The following is a 20,155-nucleotide window of genomic DNA, read 5'->3' as shown; positions in this document are numbered from 1 at the left end:
AAGCTTTGCAACCCACCTGGAATGGAAGGTTGGCTTTAGGACATAGTGGACACATGAAGAAGAAGTTTAGAGAAGGTATCCATCATCTTTTTGTTATTCTCCTCAATCATCTTTTTAATGGTTTCTAATATCTTTGCTTAGAAAATTTGAAACATCCTCATCATCTCTCCTAAATCAGGGGTTCTCTCTATTGATTGTTAGTTGAATCATACATGTCTCTGGACCATGAATTTGAGGACGAGAGCATTCTAAGTGTGGGTATCTTTTCTTAACTCGCATTAACTAGTGTAATCACTTCTCCCTATTGGAATTGCTATAATGTTGAGAAAATGACTCATCCATTTGCTATAATGTTTACCTTTCTTTAAGCCAATGTTTGCAAGAAAAGATGGGTGCAACGAGGAAGGTAAGAAAAAAAAATGGAAGTACAAAAAAAAAAAAGAAGAAAGAAAAAAGAAAAGTATAGTTCTATGTGTCAAAAAAATTAATTTTATTTGTTGAATAAAATAAGAAACTAAATGTATAATTGATAAATTATATATAAATTTTAAAATAAAAAGCATATGAATTAATTAGAAATGATAATTGATTATATAAATGTGTGTTTAAATTAGTTAATTAACTAATTAATTAGTTAATTAAATTAAATTATCTATTAATTTATTTATAAAATAATTTATATTAAATAATTTAATTTTTTTAAAACTTAAGTAATTTATAAAAAAATAAATATTTAGTAATATTACTTATTTTTAATATTATTTTTTTCAGGATATTATTTATTATATTAAGAGATAAATTGAAAAGTTAAAAATTTATATTAGAAAGAAAGTAACTGCTTTCAAACCAAACGCTATAATATAATCTTCTCAACATTCCTTACAATCATTACTTTCGCATTTTATACCAAACACTATAAAACTATTTTCTAGCAATCATCACATTTCCATATAATACCAAACGCTGTAAAATTATTTTTTAACAATCACATACTTTACAATCACATTTCTAATAAAATACCAAACACCACTTAAGTTTTTAAGTTTAACTTTAGAATTTTACTGCATATCTTAGAGTTAAGTTCATATCATTATATAATTATTGCATGTAAATAAAAGTTAAAAGTACAAAAAAATATAAGAACTAATTCACAAGATATAAACACAGCAATGAAATGATATGATGATAAAATAATGCATGTGGTAGGAGAAGTCAAAAGCCTCCTTCATAGACCATACCAATGAGTGGTTCGAGAGAAATTTAGTCTTCATTCTCATAACCAGTAGCTTCAATAATTCCTTCATAGTCATCTAGACCTTGCCTTTCATGGTATTCTTGGACTGCATCCTTTACACCTAACATAGACTATTCATGATCCCCCTACTCCAATTTAAATTTCCTAGCATTATATTTATATATAGATCCATCCACTTCCCATGCTTCTCAATTAAACTTGCTTCTTTTTTTGTTTGTTATTGATCCTTTTAAATGGTTGTTAATCATAAAGTCAATTTAATATGTGCAACTCTATTGCCACCTATCACTGCATGTGTCCTAAAATAATGAGGGCAATATTATCCAAGATATTTTTGAGATATGATATGCACATGTCCTAATAATAGGTACTCTCTATACGAAACTTTGCTATAATTATCTTAATGTTCAATGCCATGTCAGTGTGGTTCGTATGAACTTTACATATATGATAAGGTTAATAATTACACATTTAAAACTTAAACTATAGTAAAATGTTAAATTTCATATTTGAAATTAGGTATTTAAATTTTATTTTTATTTATTAGTTTTGCACACGAAATTAACACCATTAATCAAATAAATGACGTGTTAAAAAAATCAATAAAAACATCTCATGTGCCTAAAAGCATCACGTTATTTTTTTTCTAATTTTTTAATTAAAATTTGGAAAAATAAAAAATAAATAAACAAAATTGGTGTGTTATTTTAGACAAGTAATAGTTTTCATTAGCTCTTTTTTAACATATCACTCATTTGACTAATAAATTTCAAATACGTAATTATAATTTTTAAAGTATAGATATAAAATAGAGCATTTAATTATAATTCAAGCACCAAATGTGTAATAAGTTGTTTTTAACAAAAAGAAAACAGCCAAAAACAGCTGCAAATCAAAATCACGAAGCTTGAAGAGTCCTTGGAAGAAGAATGCACGTGGCATGCACGTGCACCATGGAGTGACGAATGGATTAAATAGTAAGTAGAGAAGGCGCTTAACTGCCAGCCACCCGCTTTCTCGTCATCCAATTACTCACCTGAGCTGGTTTCTCTTATTTTTTTACTTGTTTTTTCCTCAGAAAAAGAACACTGCGGAGATGTCTTCTCCTCTGCATGGACACCCAACTGTCAGTCCCACTTCTTTTCTGGGTGTTTCGGCTTTTCCGTTCTTGCAACTGCCAACACGATCAGCTACTGTTTCTTTCTTGCGGGGTAATTTCTTCTCTTGTCATGAGTCATTCATATGCAGCTTTTGCTTTCTATGCGTAACTCTTTTTGTTTTATTGGAGCAAACTTCTGTTCTGTTCCCAGTAGCAACTTTATAATCATTGGCCTCTCATAAAGTGTTCGTTTGAATCATTCTTTGGGATTTGCCCCCAGCCCCCAGGCACCCTCATGCTTGATTTGCCTGGCTGTTATTGATGGATTCCTTCTTCACATCTGAACTTTTTGTCTTGAACAAGCTTGAGCACTGGTGAATTACGCTCCTGTTCTGTTGGTTAATGATATGTTTAAGTCATTATGTTTGTGCCATACATAGGAAACAATTTTCATTTCCCTTTTAAGGTCTATTTCGTTATGTAATATTGTTCCATATTGATTAAGGGGTTTGCTGTGGCACTATAGTCAAGTTGCGCTTCTCCACCAATTACTATTTGCTTTTAAGTCTGAAGCTTAACATAATATAGAAGCTTTGGTTGTTCATTTCCCCATTTCTTTTCTTGTTTTTCGCAATGTTTCTATGTTTCATTGGTTTTGTTGGACCTAATTTTACCCCAAATCCATTATATTTTAACTTCCTTCTGGCCTTGTATTCAAGTTAAGCTTCTCTACCTATTACCAATTGGTTTTATGTTAGATACTAACACATCTTTGGAACATGCTTTATTGAACCTTAGACTTGAATCCTTTTTTGAGACTGATAATTTTGATAAACAATTCAAAGTTTGTCCGCGAAAAAATTCTTTCTGGCAACAATAACTCTGCTAGAAGTATTAGTTGATCTAATGCTTGTTTATCAGTTGATTGAAATTTGTTGACATTTCCTTCCACTTGTCATTCCTTAAGAGTAAAGTTGCACCGTGAAACTGTGAAACATCAATGCTAAATTACTTCTCCTTCCACTGATTTTATAATGCACATACCAGTTTTATCCTTTTTTCTAATTTCTTACTTTTTGTAAAGATGATGGTTTTATCTTTCTTTAAGTAGCACCGTTCATGAAGTTTTATTCATCAGTTCTTTTTATCCTTTTTACATGCACTTATTTGACCCAAGCAGCTATGCAAATGCAATTTACTAATATGGTTTGATGAAGGACTCTGTTTAACAGAGTTCATAATTTTTTCTTTTGGAATTTTTATTTCATTTTTCATATAAAACAATAGTTATGTTCATAGTAAGCAATTTTACTGGTGATTGTTTTGTAAGGAACATAAGAAGTCCCCTTTAGTTTCTGGAGTCCTATTCAATGTCAATCAAAGAGCCTGCTATAGAACTTAAACTTCTATGCTTGGTATAGAAAACAACACCTAATGCCTTATTTGATTGTGTTTCTTTCTGGTCAAATTTCTCAGGTACAGCTATAGCTCAGATCTTGTATAAAAAGGGGACTTCTTTATATCTGCAGAACAGGTTGAGCAACTCAAGGTCAAAGAAACTGATCTCTGTTGCTCCCAGATGTAGCCGTTCCTCAAACTCCAAAGAAAGTAAAGATCAAAGCAAGGTACGTACGCCATACTACTGATAGCTCAACGCGTATCTTTTCCTATATCATGCATGTAAAGCTAGCCCTCTAGCTGCTTTACAAGAAAAGAGACAGGTTTTATAAGATGCATTGAGATTAGGAATATATCAGGTCTTCTGTTTTTAGACCTTTTAGACCTACAAATGTTGGACGAGGCATTGTTAGCTTACCTAAAATTGTATTAAAACTAGTTAGTTGAAACAATTAACCCTTAAAACGTTACAAAAGGGAAGAAGCTCTTTGAACAATGTGTCAATTAGGCTAGTTTAACAAATCAGAAACACCTGATCACCTAATTTAAGGAAAAGGATTGCTCACTTTCTCCTTCTTCATTTAAATCTGCTTGATCTAATGTATGGTTCCTTAAGTACCCTCAACTTTCATTATGGGTTCATATGGTTGAGTTGGATTCTGAAGTCATATCCTGCTTGTTCTTGGGCAGACACCTTTTGGATACACAAGGAAGGATGTTTTATTGATTGGTGTTGGAGTCACTGTTGCTGGGGTTGGATTGAAAAGTGGATTGGAGGTATCCAGGTTCACTTGTAATATTTATTCTTACTTTTGGCTCTCAACTTTGGCTTCTTTTGCAAAATTCTATTCTTGAAATAAAATTAGACACACTATTTATTCTACATGCATGCTTACTTTTATTCTTTATTCTTGAAATAACAAAATCCAATACCTTGTGACAGAAATGAGACATTATTTCAATTAATTCATTTATCGACGTCCTTACGCTTGTGTGTTTTATAACAAAATTAGACGCCCTATTTTTGCTTTATCTTCTCAAGTTTTTTGTAAAACTTATAATATGATTGATGAGTACCTTGCACCAAAATGGTTTAGAGAGCAATTCCTTTCTGTAAGAATCCCTGTGATGATGGTTATGCAGTTTGCTGGCGTTGATCCTTTACAAGCAGGAAATGTAGTACAGTTGGTATTGGTTTTGGGCCTTACAGTTGGATGGATTTCAACATACATTTTCAGAGTCTCAAACAAGGAAATGACATATGCTCAACAATTACGTGACTATGAAGACAAAGTCATGCAGGTTTGCATCTCTACACTTTTCTCTTCCAATTTGTAGGACTAATATCTTCCAAATTGGTGCTCTGCTCGTTGCCACATTGCTTTCCTCTTTCTTATGCATTTGGTTTCATCTTGCCACAAAGAAGTTTTATTTCTTTATCATGCTTCAGAACTATGCAGCGTTTTGGCTATAGTAAAATTATCAACGCAATAGCTCAGTAAAATACATTATCTTAGATTGTTTGTTAATGGAGGATCTGCCTGTTTGAAGCAGATGCTATGAAATTGACATTTGAAATAGTTCCAACCTAGGTTGGAGGAATCTTAGATCAGTGATATTTCACTTGGAAATATTCTGAACTTTGTTTCACATCACCCGGCCACACAGGGGCAGCCTATTTAACAACTATCAATCTTCAGCAACATGTAAATTAGCAAAGCCTAGTAGTAGTTGCAATGAGACAGTCTCGGAACCTTCACTGATACAGAATAAAGGAAGATGGTGTCATGGCTAGCCTAGGACTTAGTCTGGGTAGTGAGAAGAAGGGGAAAAAGAAATGAGAAATTGGCTTTAGTTTCCAGCCATATCCCAATCAGCATGCATAACCTTTCCATATCTCCTATGTGTTTTGTTCCATGAATCCCGTTGTTGTTGCAATTGATTGAGTTTAGGATCCCAAAATCTGACTCCTTGAGCCTAAACTTAATCTTACATACCGTTGTGCAGAAACGTCTAGAAGGTTTGACTGAAGCTGAGCTGGAAGCATTGCTTGAACAAGTTGAGGAAGAGAAGAGGAGCCAAGCAAGTGGAGAGCAGGTTAACTGAAGCTCTTTATATTTTATATCCCATTAAATTTTGACAGGAATCAAGGTGAGAGGCTCATTGTAAATGGTAATTTTAGGAGGATGCTCTGAAGTTAGCCTCATTTGTTGTTAACTGTTGGGCAAAAGGAAAATGCTTGTGTATGTTATCTACGGGAACCCAGAATCAATCACTGGACAACACCAAATAGTTTCTGGTCAACAAGAAATCATTTTTATAAAGCATTTTTTCTGTTCTTTCTTTTGGGTGCATATGATAAAGCCACCCAGATTAAAGATAATCGAGTCTTTCTCGAATCGGATTACTAGACATATTGGGTCATTCTAAAGCTCAAGCATTATGAATAAATTATTTTGGGTTCGATCTTGAATGCCACTTAGACACAGCTAGACATAAACACATGAAAATCTCATTTATTTTCCGGATATAGGCACCATAATAATGGTGTATTATAATACAATCACTCTCCAAGGTCTAAGCAACTTGTACATGTTACCCTTGAGAAAACATCCAAAAATGACTCAACATCAATGCATTTTCTATACTGTACAATCTGTACATGGGAAAGTTTTAACTTAAAACAGAATACAAATCAAAGAATACTGACACAGAGTTGTCAACTTGCCACACCATGGTAGCCAACCAAACAAAATTGCAAATTTTAAAGCAAAAGAAAAAAAAAAGAAAGAAACAAGCAAATGAAAGCCCCAAATCAAAAGAATGAAATGAATAAGAAACGTGCAAAACCGAAAACTTAAAAACTTTTCATGATACACATCTTACAAGCAAGGGAGATAAAGCCATCCCTAGGTGGATCGCCTTCATCAAGGCCACAAACTGGAATAAACTCTCTTCTGATAACCACTTCAGTTTCCACCTCCGAGCCCCTGCTATGTTCTTTTCTTTATTACTTGTAGCAACCTCCTTTTGCGCTTTCGTTGAGGAGCAGGCCCCTGATGTAGTGCACTCGAGAGCTAATGTCACACAATGGCTTTCCCTTCCCTCAATGACCTAAAAGCGGAAATCAGATTTTAATTCTCTTCCTGACTCTGATAGCACGTAAATCAAAACACAATGAAAATTGTGCATGTCAATGGCAGACATAATCCACTTTCTATATAGACTGAAATTAAAAGCCCCCCAAAAAAGAAAGAGATGATGCTGTATATCCTGAATGGACATGAAGTATCCCTCTAAAAGCCAAGATGAAAGTCATGGAATAAAAACTAGAAAGAGATCTATTCTGCTCCTACTCATCTGGGAAACCAATCCCTGAATATGCTCACATACATGATGAGGTTCTTATTCTGGTCCACTACCGAATTCATATCTTATTTCTAGTCCAAATACGAAAGGAAAGTCTACATCATATCATAATAATTGACTTCTGTAAATCTAAAATTGCACATGACGTTTAAAGAAGGCAATGGTGTAAGAACATAGCAACCAGGTTCAAGAATAAGCTCCCAAATGAGGCAGAACCATTCTTAGAGCATTCAACTTCAGAACAAAACGTTGCTACTCCTAATACCTCCAAAGAGAGCCTCCATTAAATATGCTTGCATGATCAAAGGCCAATAAGTTATCTCAAACCTTAACTTTTACGACTTCTAAAGTTACAGCTTCCAGAGAGTTGAAGATGCACAACTATAAGGAACAACCACAATTATATCTATTCACTAGCAACTATGAGATTTTACAATTGGTCAGTTTACCCAATGTGCTTTGTTCTATTTAAATGTACCTATTTGACCATGAGGAACAACCTGGTCAGTTTACCCAATGCGCTTTGTTCTATTTAAATGTACCTATTTGACCATAAGGAACAACCCTCACAATTTACAAGGGAGGTGATACAGCACAAAATATGCTTACTGAAGGATTAGACTATTCAGATATCTGTTTAATTAAATTCAAAATATTTTATGGATCAATGCAATTTTTAGTATTTAGGGAATGATTACAAACACTTGTAGGATATTGGGCATAAATATTTTCATTAGGGCTTTGGAAGAAGGCTATATTTGCGTTATTTTTAGATTTTGGCCGCTTGTGATTGTGGACTTTTGAGTTTCTCCCTTGGTTCCATCTCTTTCTTTCCCAATTTCCTCTATTTCTACTTAAATTTCTTCAACTTTCCCTCTATTTCTTTCTGATCTCCATTTCTCTCTCATTCCTCTCCCTTATGCAGCATAAGGAGATGAGAAGGTAGAGAATACAATGAAATTAATAGAAAGGTTAAAAGAAATTCTCAGAGAAATACAGCAAAGTGGAGAAAGAAAAGACAGAACCAAGAGGGAAAATCTCAATAATCCATTAATAAAAGCTACCAGAAGCTAAAAATATCATAGATGGTATAGACTAATCTGTAACCCTAACATAAACACAAAATACCAAATATAACCTAAATGCGGTAAAAATTCTCTAAACACTGAAAATTACAAATGCACCCAAAAAAATATATATTAATCTCCAATCATTCTCTCCCTAATTGATGCAAAACAAGGCAGGGGAAGAAGAGACAAAGAGAGATAGAGAAAAATAAGACATAAAGGGCAGAAACACCGTTAAAAATAAATAATCTCTACATAATTTATTTCCAATAAACATGATCTTGTTCTGCATCAGTCTCCCTAATCGATGCAAAACAAGGGAGAGGAAGGACAGACAAAGTAAGAATGAAAATTCTCAGAGAAATACAGAAAAGTGGAGAAAGAAAAGACCGAACCAAGAGGGAAAATCTCAATAATCCATTATTAAAACCTACCAGAAACTAAAAGATCATACATGGTAGTAGACTAATCGGTAACCCTAACATAAACACAAAATACCAAATGTAACCTAAATGCGGTAGAACTTCTCTAAATACTGAAAATTACAAATGCACCCAATATATATATATATATATATATATATTAATCCCTAATCATTCTCTCCCTAATTGATGCAAAACAGGGGCAGGGAAGAAGAGGCAAAGAGAGATAGAGAAAAATAAGACAAAGGGCAGAAACACTGTTAAAAATAAATAATCCCTACATAATTTAATTCCAATAAACATGATCTTGTTCTTCATCAGTCTCCCTAATTGATGCAAAACAAGGGTGAGGAAGGACAGACAAAGTAAGAATGAAAAATAAAATTAGACAGAAAGTGAAGAAACTGAGAAACTTAGATGAGAAATAGAAGAAACAAGGGAGAGGAACTAAAGAAAACCAAGGGACAGGCAAAAAATTTTCATTACTCAATGCATAATGTCCCAATAAACCAAAAGCTCCTATAAATAGAAATAACATAGACATATAGCATACTCCCTAAACCCTGACACAAACATAAAATACTTAATCCAACCATAAATGCCCTAATAATTCATTAATTAGAAAAAATTACAAGTGGACAAATAAAAAATATACAAAATTAATGAATTTCAAGGGAGAGAAGAAAAATAACATAACAAGCAAATAACCCATCTGCATTGATGATAAAGCAACAACAAAGAAAAACCACAATAGCAAAATAAATCTGAAGATATTGCATATAAATAGACCTATCGATTGAAAAGTATCAATGACTTAACATGGAAAACAACTAGAGGAAACTCTTCATGATCTTCTAATAGAGAATCACTATTCCGTAACATCAAACAAGTATTAACTGAGAGGTATGACCATCTACTGATATGAGGACTATTAAAGCAACATCTTAAAAATAAAAATAATATAGAAGTTGCAGAACACAAGACTAGAAAGCTTGGAAAGTTACCATCTCAGATACATCTGTGATGTTGCAGCATGAATCAAGTGAGAAATATGGAGGGGAGCTTGCATCATTTGGGAGAGAGCTGAACTGAATAATGTCTTCAACACACACAAGCACATGTCCTCCAACAACAAACAGTGATCTTGAGTGCCATGATTCCTCTGTCCAGTTATCACATAGAAGAAGGTTAAGCATAACCAAGCACTGAGAACTCTAAGATTTGTGTTTGCATACTTGTGCACTCCCACACGAGTTGGTGTGCAAGGCAAGAAGATGAATTTGCAAAGATCAGGTGGTGTCATATTATCCCAAAGTAAGAACACAAACTGCCAAACATAACCATACAACAAAACTTTCTCTTATGAATGTATGTACACTCAGGAACACCGAAGTCAGCATCCACAACAACAATAGAATGCACAGCAAGCAAATTAATGATAGTCGTGCAAACATAATCTAAACATATTCTAATACTGTAAACTATCAAGATACTTTCTCGCTAATTGACGGGATTTTACTTCTAGCTCTCAGAAAAGGTAAACTATCACATGTCCTACAAGTTAGTCAACAGTTCTAACAAACATGCAAACACACACACACACACACACACACTCTGCAACAAACAATATTCATTGGTAACCTCTGAATCCTTTTTAGACATATGTGCAAGCACACAAGGTTAATAAATTGTGCACTACAAGCCTTATTACAGTAATAATAACAATAACAATAATAACAATAATATCAATGCCAGCCATACCTTATTCAAACATGACACAAAAGGGAAAAATTCAGATCCAACAGAGAAATTGGCGGGACATGGATTCTAAAAAAGTTTATCAGGAATTGAAAGCACAACAATTTTAACAATAAGCACAATTCACAATTGACTCTACATTTTATTGCCACTTGTTTTTCTACCTTTCACATTTCATTAGCATGCACCTTCCCAATTCCATCCACAATTATAAGAAATATGTGAATTATAACAAGAAAATTAAATATAACAAATGATAACCAAGGTGAAATTAGGTGAAACTACCTTCATTGCCACCTTGCTGAAAAAGCACCATGGAATACTGGAATATGCTTACTTTTGAACCTCCGCATATTTCTTTCTCAAATAACTGAGCCTGCATCTTCTCCAAACTGCCATTTAAATTTCCAAAACCTCAATCTACCATGACAAAGAAAATAAATGATAAAGTTCAAAAGTAATAATGGTTACATTCCTCATTCCATTTGATATAAGATGGTCGACCTATAGTTGTTCTACGATCAGTGCATGCAACTTAACCACATTCACAGACATTGGGAAAAATCAGAGAGAGAGAGAGAGAGAGAGAGAGAGAGAACAAGAAGTAGAAGAAAGATAAAGAAAACAAAACTAATATAAACTTCATTTTTGGAAGTTCAAGAAAGGTATTTATGTCACATAAACTTAGATAGGGGATTACATATAATAAGTTAAGCAATAGGTTTCATGTTTGAGAGAGAGTATTGAAATCACCTCCCTAAAGAACATTTATCATTTGGTGCACATGAATCAAAAACTTTCAAAGTCTGAAGCAATCGAGTTGATTTCTTGATGCTACGTGTAATGAACAAGTAGGCTACACTCCCCTCAATGTAAGCCCTAACCAAGAATAGAAAGAAGAGACAGTTTTAGAGAAGCAATTAGTTTCTCAACTTCTATAGAATTATAATAAATCACCAACCTCACAATTTGAAGACCCAGACCAACTAAAACTTCTCTTATATCTTCAACCTTATGGCAACCTAATAAATCCAGGATAGTATCTGCAAAGCCAATATAAGTCAACACCACAATGATATTTGACAATCAGCAGAAGAAATTATTTCAAAAATCACCACCAATACAATCAAGAAAAGCATGACTCATGCAAAAGACTACTTCATAATCCAACCTGATCCATCAAATGCAACACCAACAAGCAGCACATACAACTTTTCCTCACTGCTTAATAGTAGAACTACTTCTCTGCAGATGGAAAGATATCAAAAAAGGAAATTACTTAGAATGCCAAATTCTCCATTTACAAGAAAGACACAGTTAGTGCAGGGTTACGAAAATCACAATCAATAATAAAAGAAAAACATTAAAACAAAATCAAGCAATACGAGATTGACGACTTCGGAAATGCCCAATTTAAATATTATAATTCACTACAGGCAATCAAGGAATAACACATGATACTACATCTATCCTAAATCACAGATTAGAAAACCATGAAGATTAATACCAAAAAGAGAGTAAAATTTTAATTTAAAAATGACAAATTCATTAAAACACATTGGCAAGGGCAAAGACAACCACAAAAGAATAAAACAATGATAAATGATGGGTATAACTTCACATAAAACATTTCAGATGAAGATATTAACACAAAATTCTCTTGTGAATCAAAACTCAATATTAATGGTTTTAATCTTATACAATGGATGGCATTTCGTATTCTCTAGAAGGAAACTGTAAAAGTCTCATTACAACAAATTACAACCTCCTTTTTAATACCTACCTTTCTTTGCAGACAGAATGGTCAAGTATACAATTGCAACGCATATATTGCCTACAAGTCTCATGAACTCTCGAATCTGCAACATTTTTATTGAAGTAGTCCACAATAAAATCATTCTTCCCCTGAGAAGAGCATTTAGCATCAGAATATCTAGCTGCATCATCAATTAGAGGAGTTGAAATTGGATTTTTCCTCATCTGATTTTTATCAAAATCTTTCTGATCAATCCCATTTAGAAAGTGCTTCCCCTGCATGTCTTCAATATCAGCCCCACAAGCATCCAGACTACCATTTGATTCTTGTGGCACCTGCTTACGGCCAACCATATTATTCTCTTCCAGCAATGAAATCACCCTTCTTTTTGTTTTCCTTCTGCTTTTTCTCTTCTCCAACCAATCAGCCTCTTGATTTGTAAAAGAAGGTATGTCTAGATCATGAGAACCTATATCTAAGGCATTAGACAATTGCGGGGGTTGGTTTGTACTTACAGTTTTAGAGGTGTTCAAAGTTTGTTCAGCACATGAATCAATGAAGCAGATGCCATTTTCACTTCCATCTGAAACCTTGTTTCCTTTTTCATAGTAATTATCCTCAAAAGGATCCGATGGAGAATGCCCTTCAACACTCCTATTGAGATGTCCCTGGACTGGTAGCTCAACTTCGCAGTCATCATCTTCACTACAGCTGGTATCACTATCAGATGATGCCATTGAATAGGAATCTGCAGATAACTGCAGAATTTCTTCCACCAAATTGTGGCGGCGATGCAAAAGGTCCTCTTGATAATGAGGAGGTGATCCAGGGTAAGCAGAGGAAGAATTAGACTCAGTTATATCATTAATTGTATTCAACTGCGATACACTGGCATTTTCAACCATCCTATTACTTCCTTGGACAGTAACAAAATTACGATGAGAACTCTCAGCTTGCATGGATCCACTGCTAGTCTCATCATGCAAGTAAGATTTCTGATATTCCTGTTTAAGATCCACTGTCCTCAAGCCTGGTAGAGAGACCCCACCAGTAATACCTGAGGGAACAATATGGTCAAAGGATTTGTGGGCATGCACACCAGTAGATGTATCTGCAAATGAATTATCAGATTCTAGGAAATTCACGCTACTTTCATCTCCCGAAGCTTGAACCGAGTCTGAAACATATCTTGAACTTTCACTAAGATGCCTCTCACTTTTCCCGCTTTTCTTATAATTTTCTTTTCCAAGATGTAACCTAGCCCCAACATCATCTGCAAAATTCTCAGAAGCATGATCCATCCAGTCCTTGAACTCCCGCAACCAAAGAATGGAGCGCTCTTTCTTCAATTGCTCTACTCTTTTCATCAAATCAACTATTTCAGCTTCATCCTCAGATATTATATTCTCCTCTCTGCTTTGAATTTCATTATCACATGATACAGAATCCAGATCAGAACAAATATATGTGCTCTCTCGTTCACCCTCAATGCACGCAAGTCGAGACACCTTTATCTGCAATAAGAAATAACCACCTATGAGCACTGATAAACAAGGTATAAAATATGAAGGACGTTCACTACCAAAAATAACCATAAAAAATATGCCTTTAAAAGACTAACCAGGGTGCCAAAACCATTTCACCACAAGGAGAGAGGGAGGATCGATGACTGTAAAGTTAAAACAACATACAAGTTCAAGAATTGAGGAAACTTTACGCACCCTCTTTTTGTTGATACCCCCCTCTCCTTCAGCATCAACCTTTGCAGGAGAATAGAACCCAAAGCTGGAAGGTCGCTTCTGTCTACTGGCAACAATAATTTTTCTCTTCCAATACTCTCTGGTGCTGATTTCCTTGTCATCTAACTTCAACTAATCAACCATACAACAGAACATCACGAGAACTGTAAGATTAGCAGAATAACAAGACAAAAACCAGAATTATGAAATGTATACAGAAAAGAGTGTGATGTAAATTGAAAGAATAGAAGTTCAACAACACAAACATGCCAACTGCTAAGGAATACCTATAAGACTTACATTTTCTGGATGACTGAAGTAGCTGAACACTTGTGCTCGATACCATCGGGCACCACATAGTGGATTCCCTTCCAACCACACACTTCGTAGAGATGGAAGGCCAGCAAGGAACTCCAACTCTGAAAAATTGGAAATAATATTGTAGGAAACATCAAGTCCTTCAAGTGACTTCAAATTCTCAATCCCACGCAATGTAGTTAGAGCATTGTTCCTCAAAACAAGTTTAACAACATGACAGGAGACCTGCATTTGTCCAACAACAATGATGTATAGATCCAAAGCCAATTCCTATACGAGAACGTTTGAGAAAGGCAAAACATACCCGACATAGAGCATGTTACTTGAAACTTAAGCAAAAGAGATATTTGCCCAGAAAAAATGCAAAATAAATGCCTGACAAGTAAAATTTTAAACAGAGAAATTGTGAAATTTTCCATTTTCTCACCTTAGTTAACTGGAAAGCCCCTTTGTTTTATGCTGGGCTCATTCTTTTTTAAGTTAACAAAAAAAAAAAAGAAAAAACAGACGTGCAATGAAAAAGAACAAAAAGAGGTACAACCAAAGTACTCAAGGAGAACACAAGAAAACAACCAATGAAAAAAAACAAAAACTCCTATCATGTGAAGTCAGGTAAAAGGATCAAATTAGACCTTTGTCTTCTACTTAAAACCATATAACTTGAGTACGAGCACTAAGAGAAAGGTCTTTCTACGATTCTTTCACATCTAATTTACTCTCTCTCTTTCTTCCTTTCGATGTCTCAAATGTTCAAACCATCTTAAACGTGTCCATTATTTGTTCCCGATAGGTGCTACCATCACCTTTCCTAAATGCATGCAACTTTATCTAATCTACATTTTCTCATATATACACATTCATCTCAAAAGCCTCATGCTGCTACCGTCATTTTCTGCACATATTGACATTTAAGTACCCAACATTCAAGGCCACATTGATTAAATCGTATTGTTAACATCTCCATAATAACTTCCATCTTCTTGTGTGATGAGGCCAAGATACTGAAACCACTTACATTACAAAATAAGGCTCCATTTGGTTGCTGCTATTGTTCTTTGCTTATTTTTGCCTTCCTCAAAAAGTTATTAAAAAGCTAAAGCAAATGGTATAAAAAAAATCACATTCATCAAAAACAAACAAATGACTAAGATGTAATATGATAGAAAAAAAAACATGATTTTGTTATCAAAATATTTTACATTTTAGCAAAAGTAACAACTACATTATACCTGAAAAAATTCAAAAAGGTAATCTATCTTTCAGTCTATTTCCCTCTGTCTTGGTAAAGTGAGCATAAAGGTTCAGCAATTCCTAGTACAATCTTCAACAACACAGCAGCTTGCTAATACTTTTTTCATATAAAACATCAAGCACTTGTGAACTAGTAGTTACAAGATGGTGAGAGATGACCACCCATGCTACATGGAAGACCAATAAAAATAAGTTGCATGACACTATCACACTACTTGGTACTAATAAGACAAGTGATAGGTAGACATAGAAAGGGAGTATCAAATCTTTGCTACTTGATAGTATCAAAACTTTCCTGAATTCCAACCACTTGCTTGCAAATATCGCAGCACTCAACAGTTAAAATACACAACCCAAACTCATCCACACCAGAACAAAAGTATGAAATCCAAAACCCAGACCCTAACAGACAAGTCAAACCAGAAAGAACAGGTACTGATATAAAATCTTTTCTGAAATTCTCATTTGGAAGAGTGAGAAAGACCATTGTCCTCTAAACAAAACAGGAAAAGGATGTTGGAACAACATTCAGATGCCATCAACTTTAGCTCAAGATACAACATCAGACTTTATAGTAGAGCTCATTACTTCCTTATTGTGTTTCTTAATGCATAAAGCCTAATAAGCTTCTCTCGGCTATAGCATGAAAAAACTTTAAAATTTGTTTTAAGCAAATCAACGACTGCTAATAACTATGGAACTCTGACAAAATGTAGTACAGGCTATTGTACAATTACAAACAAAATGAAAATGGGGGAAATCAACAAAAGTATTCTGCAAACAACAAGCTATCTACAATTGAAAAATACAATACTAATATATGCCCTCATTTAAGACTTTTTGAATACAATACTAACAATCCCAGTGATTCCTACCTCACCAAAGGATGAAATGGTTTGCAGTTGATTGAATCCAAGGTCCAAGAGTTTCAACCTGGCACATTTCCGAAGATTATCCACCTTCGCAAACTTGTTTCGACTTAAATCAAGGGTTTCAACAGCAGGAAGAAGTTGCAAAGACTCATCCATTAGTACCAAGCGATTACATGCACAGGAAACAAAGGACAACCGGTTCCATTGTGGAGAGCCCTTTATCTCAGCAATTCTACTGGCAAACACATGTCGCAAAGCATCCTACATAATTTCGGGGGACAATCATAATCCATAAAATCTTCTCAAGTTTCCAAAACTAATTCACCAACTGTTGATTAAATAAAAATTGGGGAAGAAAATTTGTTCACAGAACCCAGCCGTAAAAGCATTAAATGGTACTTAGGAAGAACAAAAGAGAGAATAATGAATTAATTATTATTATTTTTGAAAGTAAATGCAAAACACCCAAAGAAATTTGCATATTCAGCTTAAAAAGAGACTCACAGTTGAATTATGACAAATAATCTTCTCCAAAGTATGCCTCAACTCAAGCAATCCTTTGGCTGCTGACGTTGACAAATCGCACCCCCTAAGTTCCAGAACCTTAAGTCTTCCAAACGGCAGCAGCGAGAGCGGTGTGGGATCACGTGCAGGAGGGGGCAAGGCAGATACCACCTTAAGAGTCGTTAGGAGCCGTAGAATCCGGCGAAGCTGCTCGAGAGCACGGTGGTCCCCAAGATCCGACACGTAGGCACGTAGATAGTCAACCGGAGCTCCCGCGAGAAGTCTCTCGAGCTCCTGCAACGCCTCGAGCCGCGACTGCACGTAGTGGAGCCCCGCCGGGTTGAGCTTCAGCACCTTTGCCCCTTCAATCAAAGCCCCCGCTTCCTCGTCAACGAATTTGACCAGCTTCTCGAGGTAGCGATCTCCTGTGACGATCGCCATTGGGCAGCAGAATAAGGGTTTTTTTTAGAAATAGAAGAAAATCATCCGCCGGCTCATACCCAAGCTTACAAAAGAACAGCAATTCATGTCCCCCGTGTATACATATATGAAGAAATCAGAATTCTCAAACTATTGATAAAAGAAGCTTATTTACTAAACCAATCGGGAAAAGAGAAAGGAAAGTGGAAGGAAATTGCTTTGAAGATTGAAGGTGAAGTTTCAAAAGAAGAAATCGACTGGATAGGGAAGTGGGGAATGGGATTGTATTATAGGAGAGAGAAGGGAGGTTTAGGGGGAATAGGGGAGAGAGAGACGGCCATGGGCAGAGGATGGAGAGTAGAAGACACAGAATGAGAGGGATGTCGTGGGCTTTGTAAGTTTATAGGGGCAGGGGTTGGATGTGGGGAGTCATTAATTGGGATCTAATCATTGGATTAGACTTCCAGCGTTCGCCAAGTGAAAAATATGTTAGATTTATTTATCACATCTGGCGTACATGCACGCAACCTTGGGAGCCTCGCCAACGTGTTTCGCTTGCGTAACTTAGCCTTGGTGTGTTGGCTTTCTTCTACATTTCGGGTTTGGTTCCGGGACAACAGATTGTATGTTGGTACAAAGCAGGAAGTCCAATTAAATCTTGTATTGGGCATAGGGGTGAGTACGGTTTGGTTTAATCGATTTTTGGTTTGGTTCTGATAAAAATCAATTAAAAAGCTTTATTTAATAAATTGACTTAATTAAATCACATATATGAGATGGTTACGATCAGTTAAAATTGATTTCGATTCGATTGTGGGTAACACTTTCAGAGTAAAAAGACTCAACTTTAAATAAAAAGGATTTTCTCAACATCATATAAAAATAACATTGGCCTTCTTTTGGAAATACTTGCAATTTGAGTTTTTTAGAAATCATGGTTCTTGAAAAAGATAAAAACAAAGTCAGGCTTATTTGGGATTTTAAAGTAAACAATTTTAGAGGCATACAAAGTAGATTCCGAAGACAATCAACAAGTGTTAATGAGATAAGAAACTGTAAAAAATTGCTGTTGATTTAAAGTGATGGAGAATAATCTGAGAGATAACATCGATGGGTTCTTTTGACGAATGTAAAAAAGTTTCATAGTTAGAAAGGTCGTAACCTTGTCTCTCCCACGAAAAAAAAATTTGCTATAAAACAAAACATGGGAATTGAAATTAAGGCAATGAGAGAACATAATCACTTGAGACAAATCAGTCTTGCGACTGCCAAGGAACTAAGTTTTGAATTCCAACAAAGAAACTCACAAGTCAAACAAGTTTGTCAAACCTACATTAACCCATTTGGACTGAAAGGTTTTTCTTCGAGGTAAAACTAAAACGACGATGCTTTGATGCTTTGTTTGGGTTTGTATTCTAGCCATGTGCGTATAAGTTATAGCCTTGGTAGGGCTTATGTGAGCTATTTAATGTAAACAAGATCAATAGTAGTGCTTACTTTCTTTAACCCCCAAAAATAATAGAAAAAACAGAAAAAGGAGTCGATTGTTCGGTCAGTTCAAGGGGACAAAGTTCCCCCTAACGATTCAATTGATCGATCAATGAGGCCGATTGTTACAGTCGACAGTGGCGAGAGCAACCATCAAGTCGAACCATCGGTTGCAACTGATTGCTGCCCACTACTAATTGGGCCAAATTTTATCATAATATAGCAAGTCAAAAGACATATATATACATATGTACATATACTAAGTTAAAGAAAATTTTGTTATGGAATGTGGACATATCACACTATATTTTTTTTTTTGAAACGTAACATATCACACTATATTAAATCAATTCAAATTAGAGTAAATTTGATAAATGATAAATATATTCCACATTCTAGATATTTTAAGATTCATTTACATGTGGATATTATCTAGGTAATGATGTGGGATTTAACAAGAAAATAATGTAATTTAGAGATGTATCTTAGTAGGATATTATGATAGTCATAGATCTGTAAAAGGCTTCAACTATAAATAAGGATTCGCCCCACCCTCATTGGTATCACAATTGTTTGTCATTCCAAGCATTGCTTCAATAATATATAAAGAGCATTCTCTCAATATCTCTCTTTTTTTCTTGTTTCTATTATTTCTTTTGCAACACATTATCAACACGATCACCAAAAGGGGAGGTAATTTTCTTGATTTTTCATCAATCAATTAGATTTTGATTTTGTACACCATTCAGTTGGCCTAAAGCTGACAACAGACCTATAGCATCCCTCCATACCCTAAAGCTATAGTGGGCCATATAGTTTTCATAAACAATTTATGGGTATGTTTTTTGTACATAAAATTATGGCAAATATCGAAAAGCCTAAGTTCCATATCTTGGAAGTGAGTTGAAGCAATTATCTATCTTGGTGCCTTGATGTGGAGATACATCTCCAAGGGGAAGGTCTTGCTAATACAATTATTATAGATAGGAAAGCAAATGACAAAAATAAAGCAAATACATTGATCTTCACAAAACTTCAAATCAATATCCAATTGCAACTCAACCTTATTTGATATTGTTTTTTGGCTAAAGTTATGCGGTGTTAAGCTCACTAAATCGGAGCTATTAGAGAAAACTTTTTCCACCTTCCATGCTTTAAATATTGTATTACAACAATAATATTGGCAGCGCCAATTTAAGACATACTCGGAGTTGATTTTTGTCTTCTTGACTACAACGCAGATTAATGAACTACTGCTCAAGAATCATGATCTTAGACTTGTTGGCTCAAAAACATTGCTTCTTGCAAATGCTAGCTTTAGTAAGAATTCAGACTGATTTAAGGGGCCGTGAATCCAGGCAAAGGCATAACCCATGTAGGGGTGGCAGAAGACTTAACCGCCCTAAGCAATCCAACCTTGGCCCAAATCATAGGAAAGG

The 20,155-nt window shown here is 34.9% G+C and overlaps 2 protein-coding genes across 3 annotated transcripts; one reads left to right on the top strand and one right to left on the bottom strand.

The window, feature by feature from the left end:
* The first annotated feature begins 2,249 nt into the window (after positions 1-2,249).
* LOC110422716 (uncharacterized) lies at positions 2,250-6,185 on the top strand. The gene is made up of 5 exons (XM_021436732.2): positions 2,250-2,466; positions 3,831-3,979; positions 4,443-4,529; positions 4,896-5,054; positions 5,760-6,185. Exons 1-5 carry the CDS (start codon positions 2,352-2,354, stop codon positions 5,856-5,858), a joined length of 609 nt encoding a protein of 202 aa, XP_021292407.1. The 5' UTR covers positions 2,250-2,351; the 3' UTR covers positions 5,859-6,185.
* Positions 6,186-6,364: 179 nt separating this feature from the next.
* Positions 6,365-17,614, bottom strand: LOC110422394 (uncharacterized). Of its 2 annotated transcripts, none has more exons than XM_089784563.1 (11): positions 16,809-17,614; positions 16,308-16,565; positions 14,164-14,406; positions 13,816-13,995; positions 12,152-13,638; positions 11,540-11,613; positions 11,330-11,411; positions 11,122-11,247; positions 10,654-10,760; positions 9,615-9,772; positions 6,365-6,866 (listed from the first exon to the last, which is right to left on the bottom strand). In XM_089784563.1, exons 1-11 carry the CDS (start codon positions 17,247-17,249, stop codon positions 6,621-6,623), a joined length of 3,402 nt encoding a protein of 1,133 aa, XP_089640689.1. In that variant the 5' UTR covers positions 17,250-17,614; the 3' UTR covers positions 6,365-6,620. The 2 variants fall into 2 exon arrangements, with proteins under 2 accessions (XP_089640689.1, XP_021291945.1); XM_021436270.2 differs by having other exon boundaries at positions 13,846-13,995; positions 16,809-17,612.
* Positions 17,615-20,155: the final 2,541 nt, after the last annotated feature.

This window comes from Theobroma umbraticum, unplaced genomic scaffold (assembly GCF_002168275.2).
Source record: "Theobroma umbraticum cultivar Fairchild unplaced genomic scaffold, ASM216827v3 scaffold_146.0, whole genome shotgun sequence".
Classification (NCBI taxonomy): Eukaryota; Viridiplantae; Streptophyta; class Magnoliopsida; order Malvales; family Malvaceae; genus Theobroma; species Theobroma umbraticum.
The sequence above is the reverse complement of the archived record's forward strand: the minus strand, read 5'-3'. Positions and strand labels throughout refer to the sequence as shown.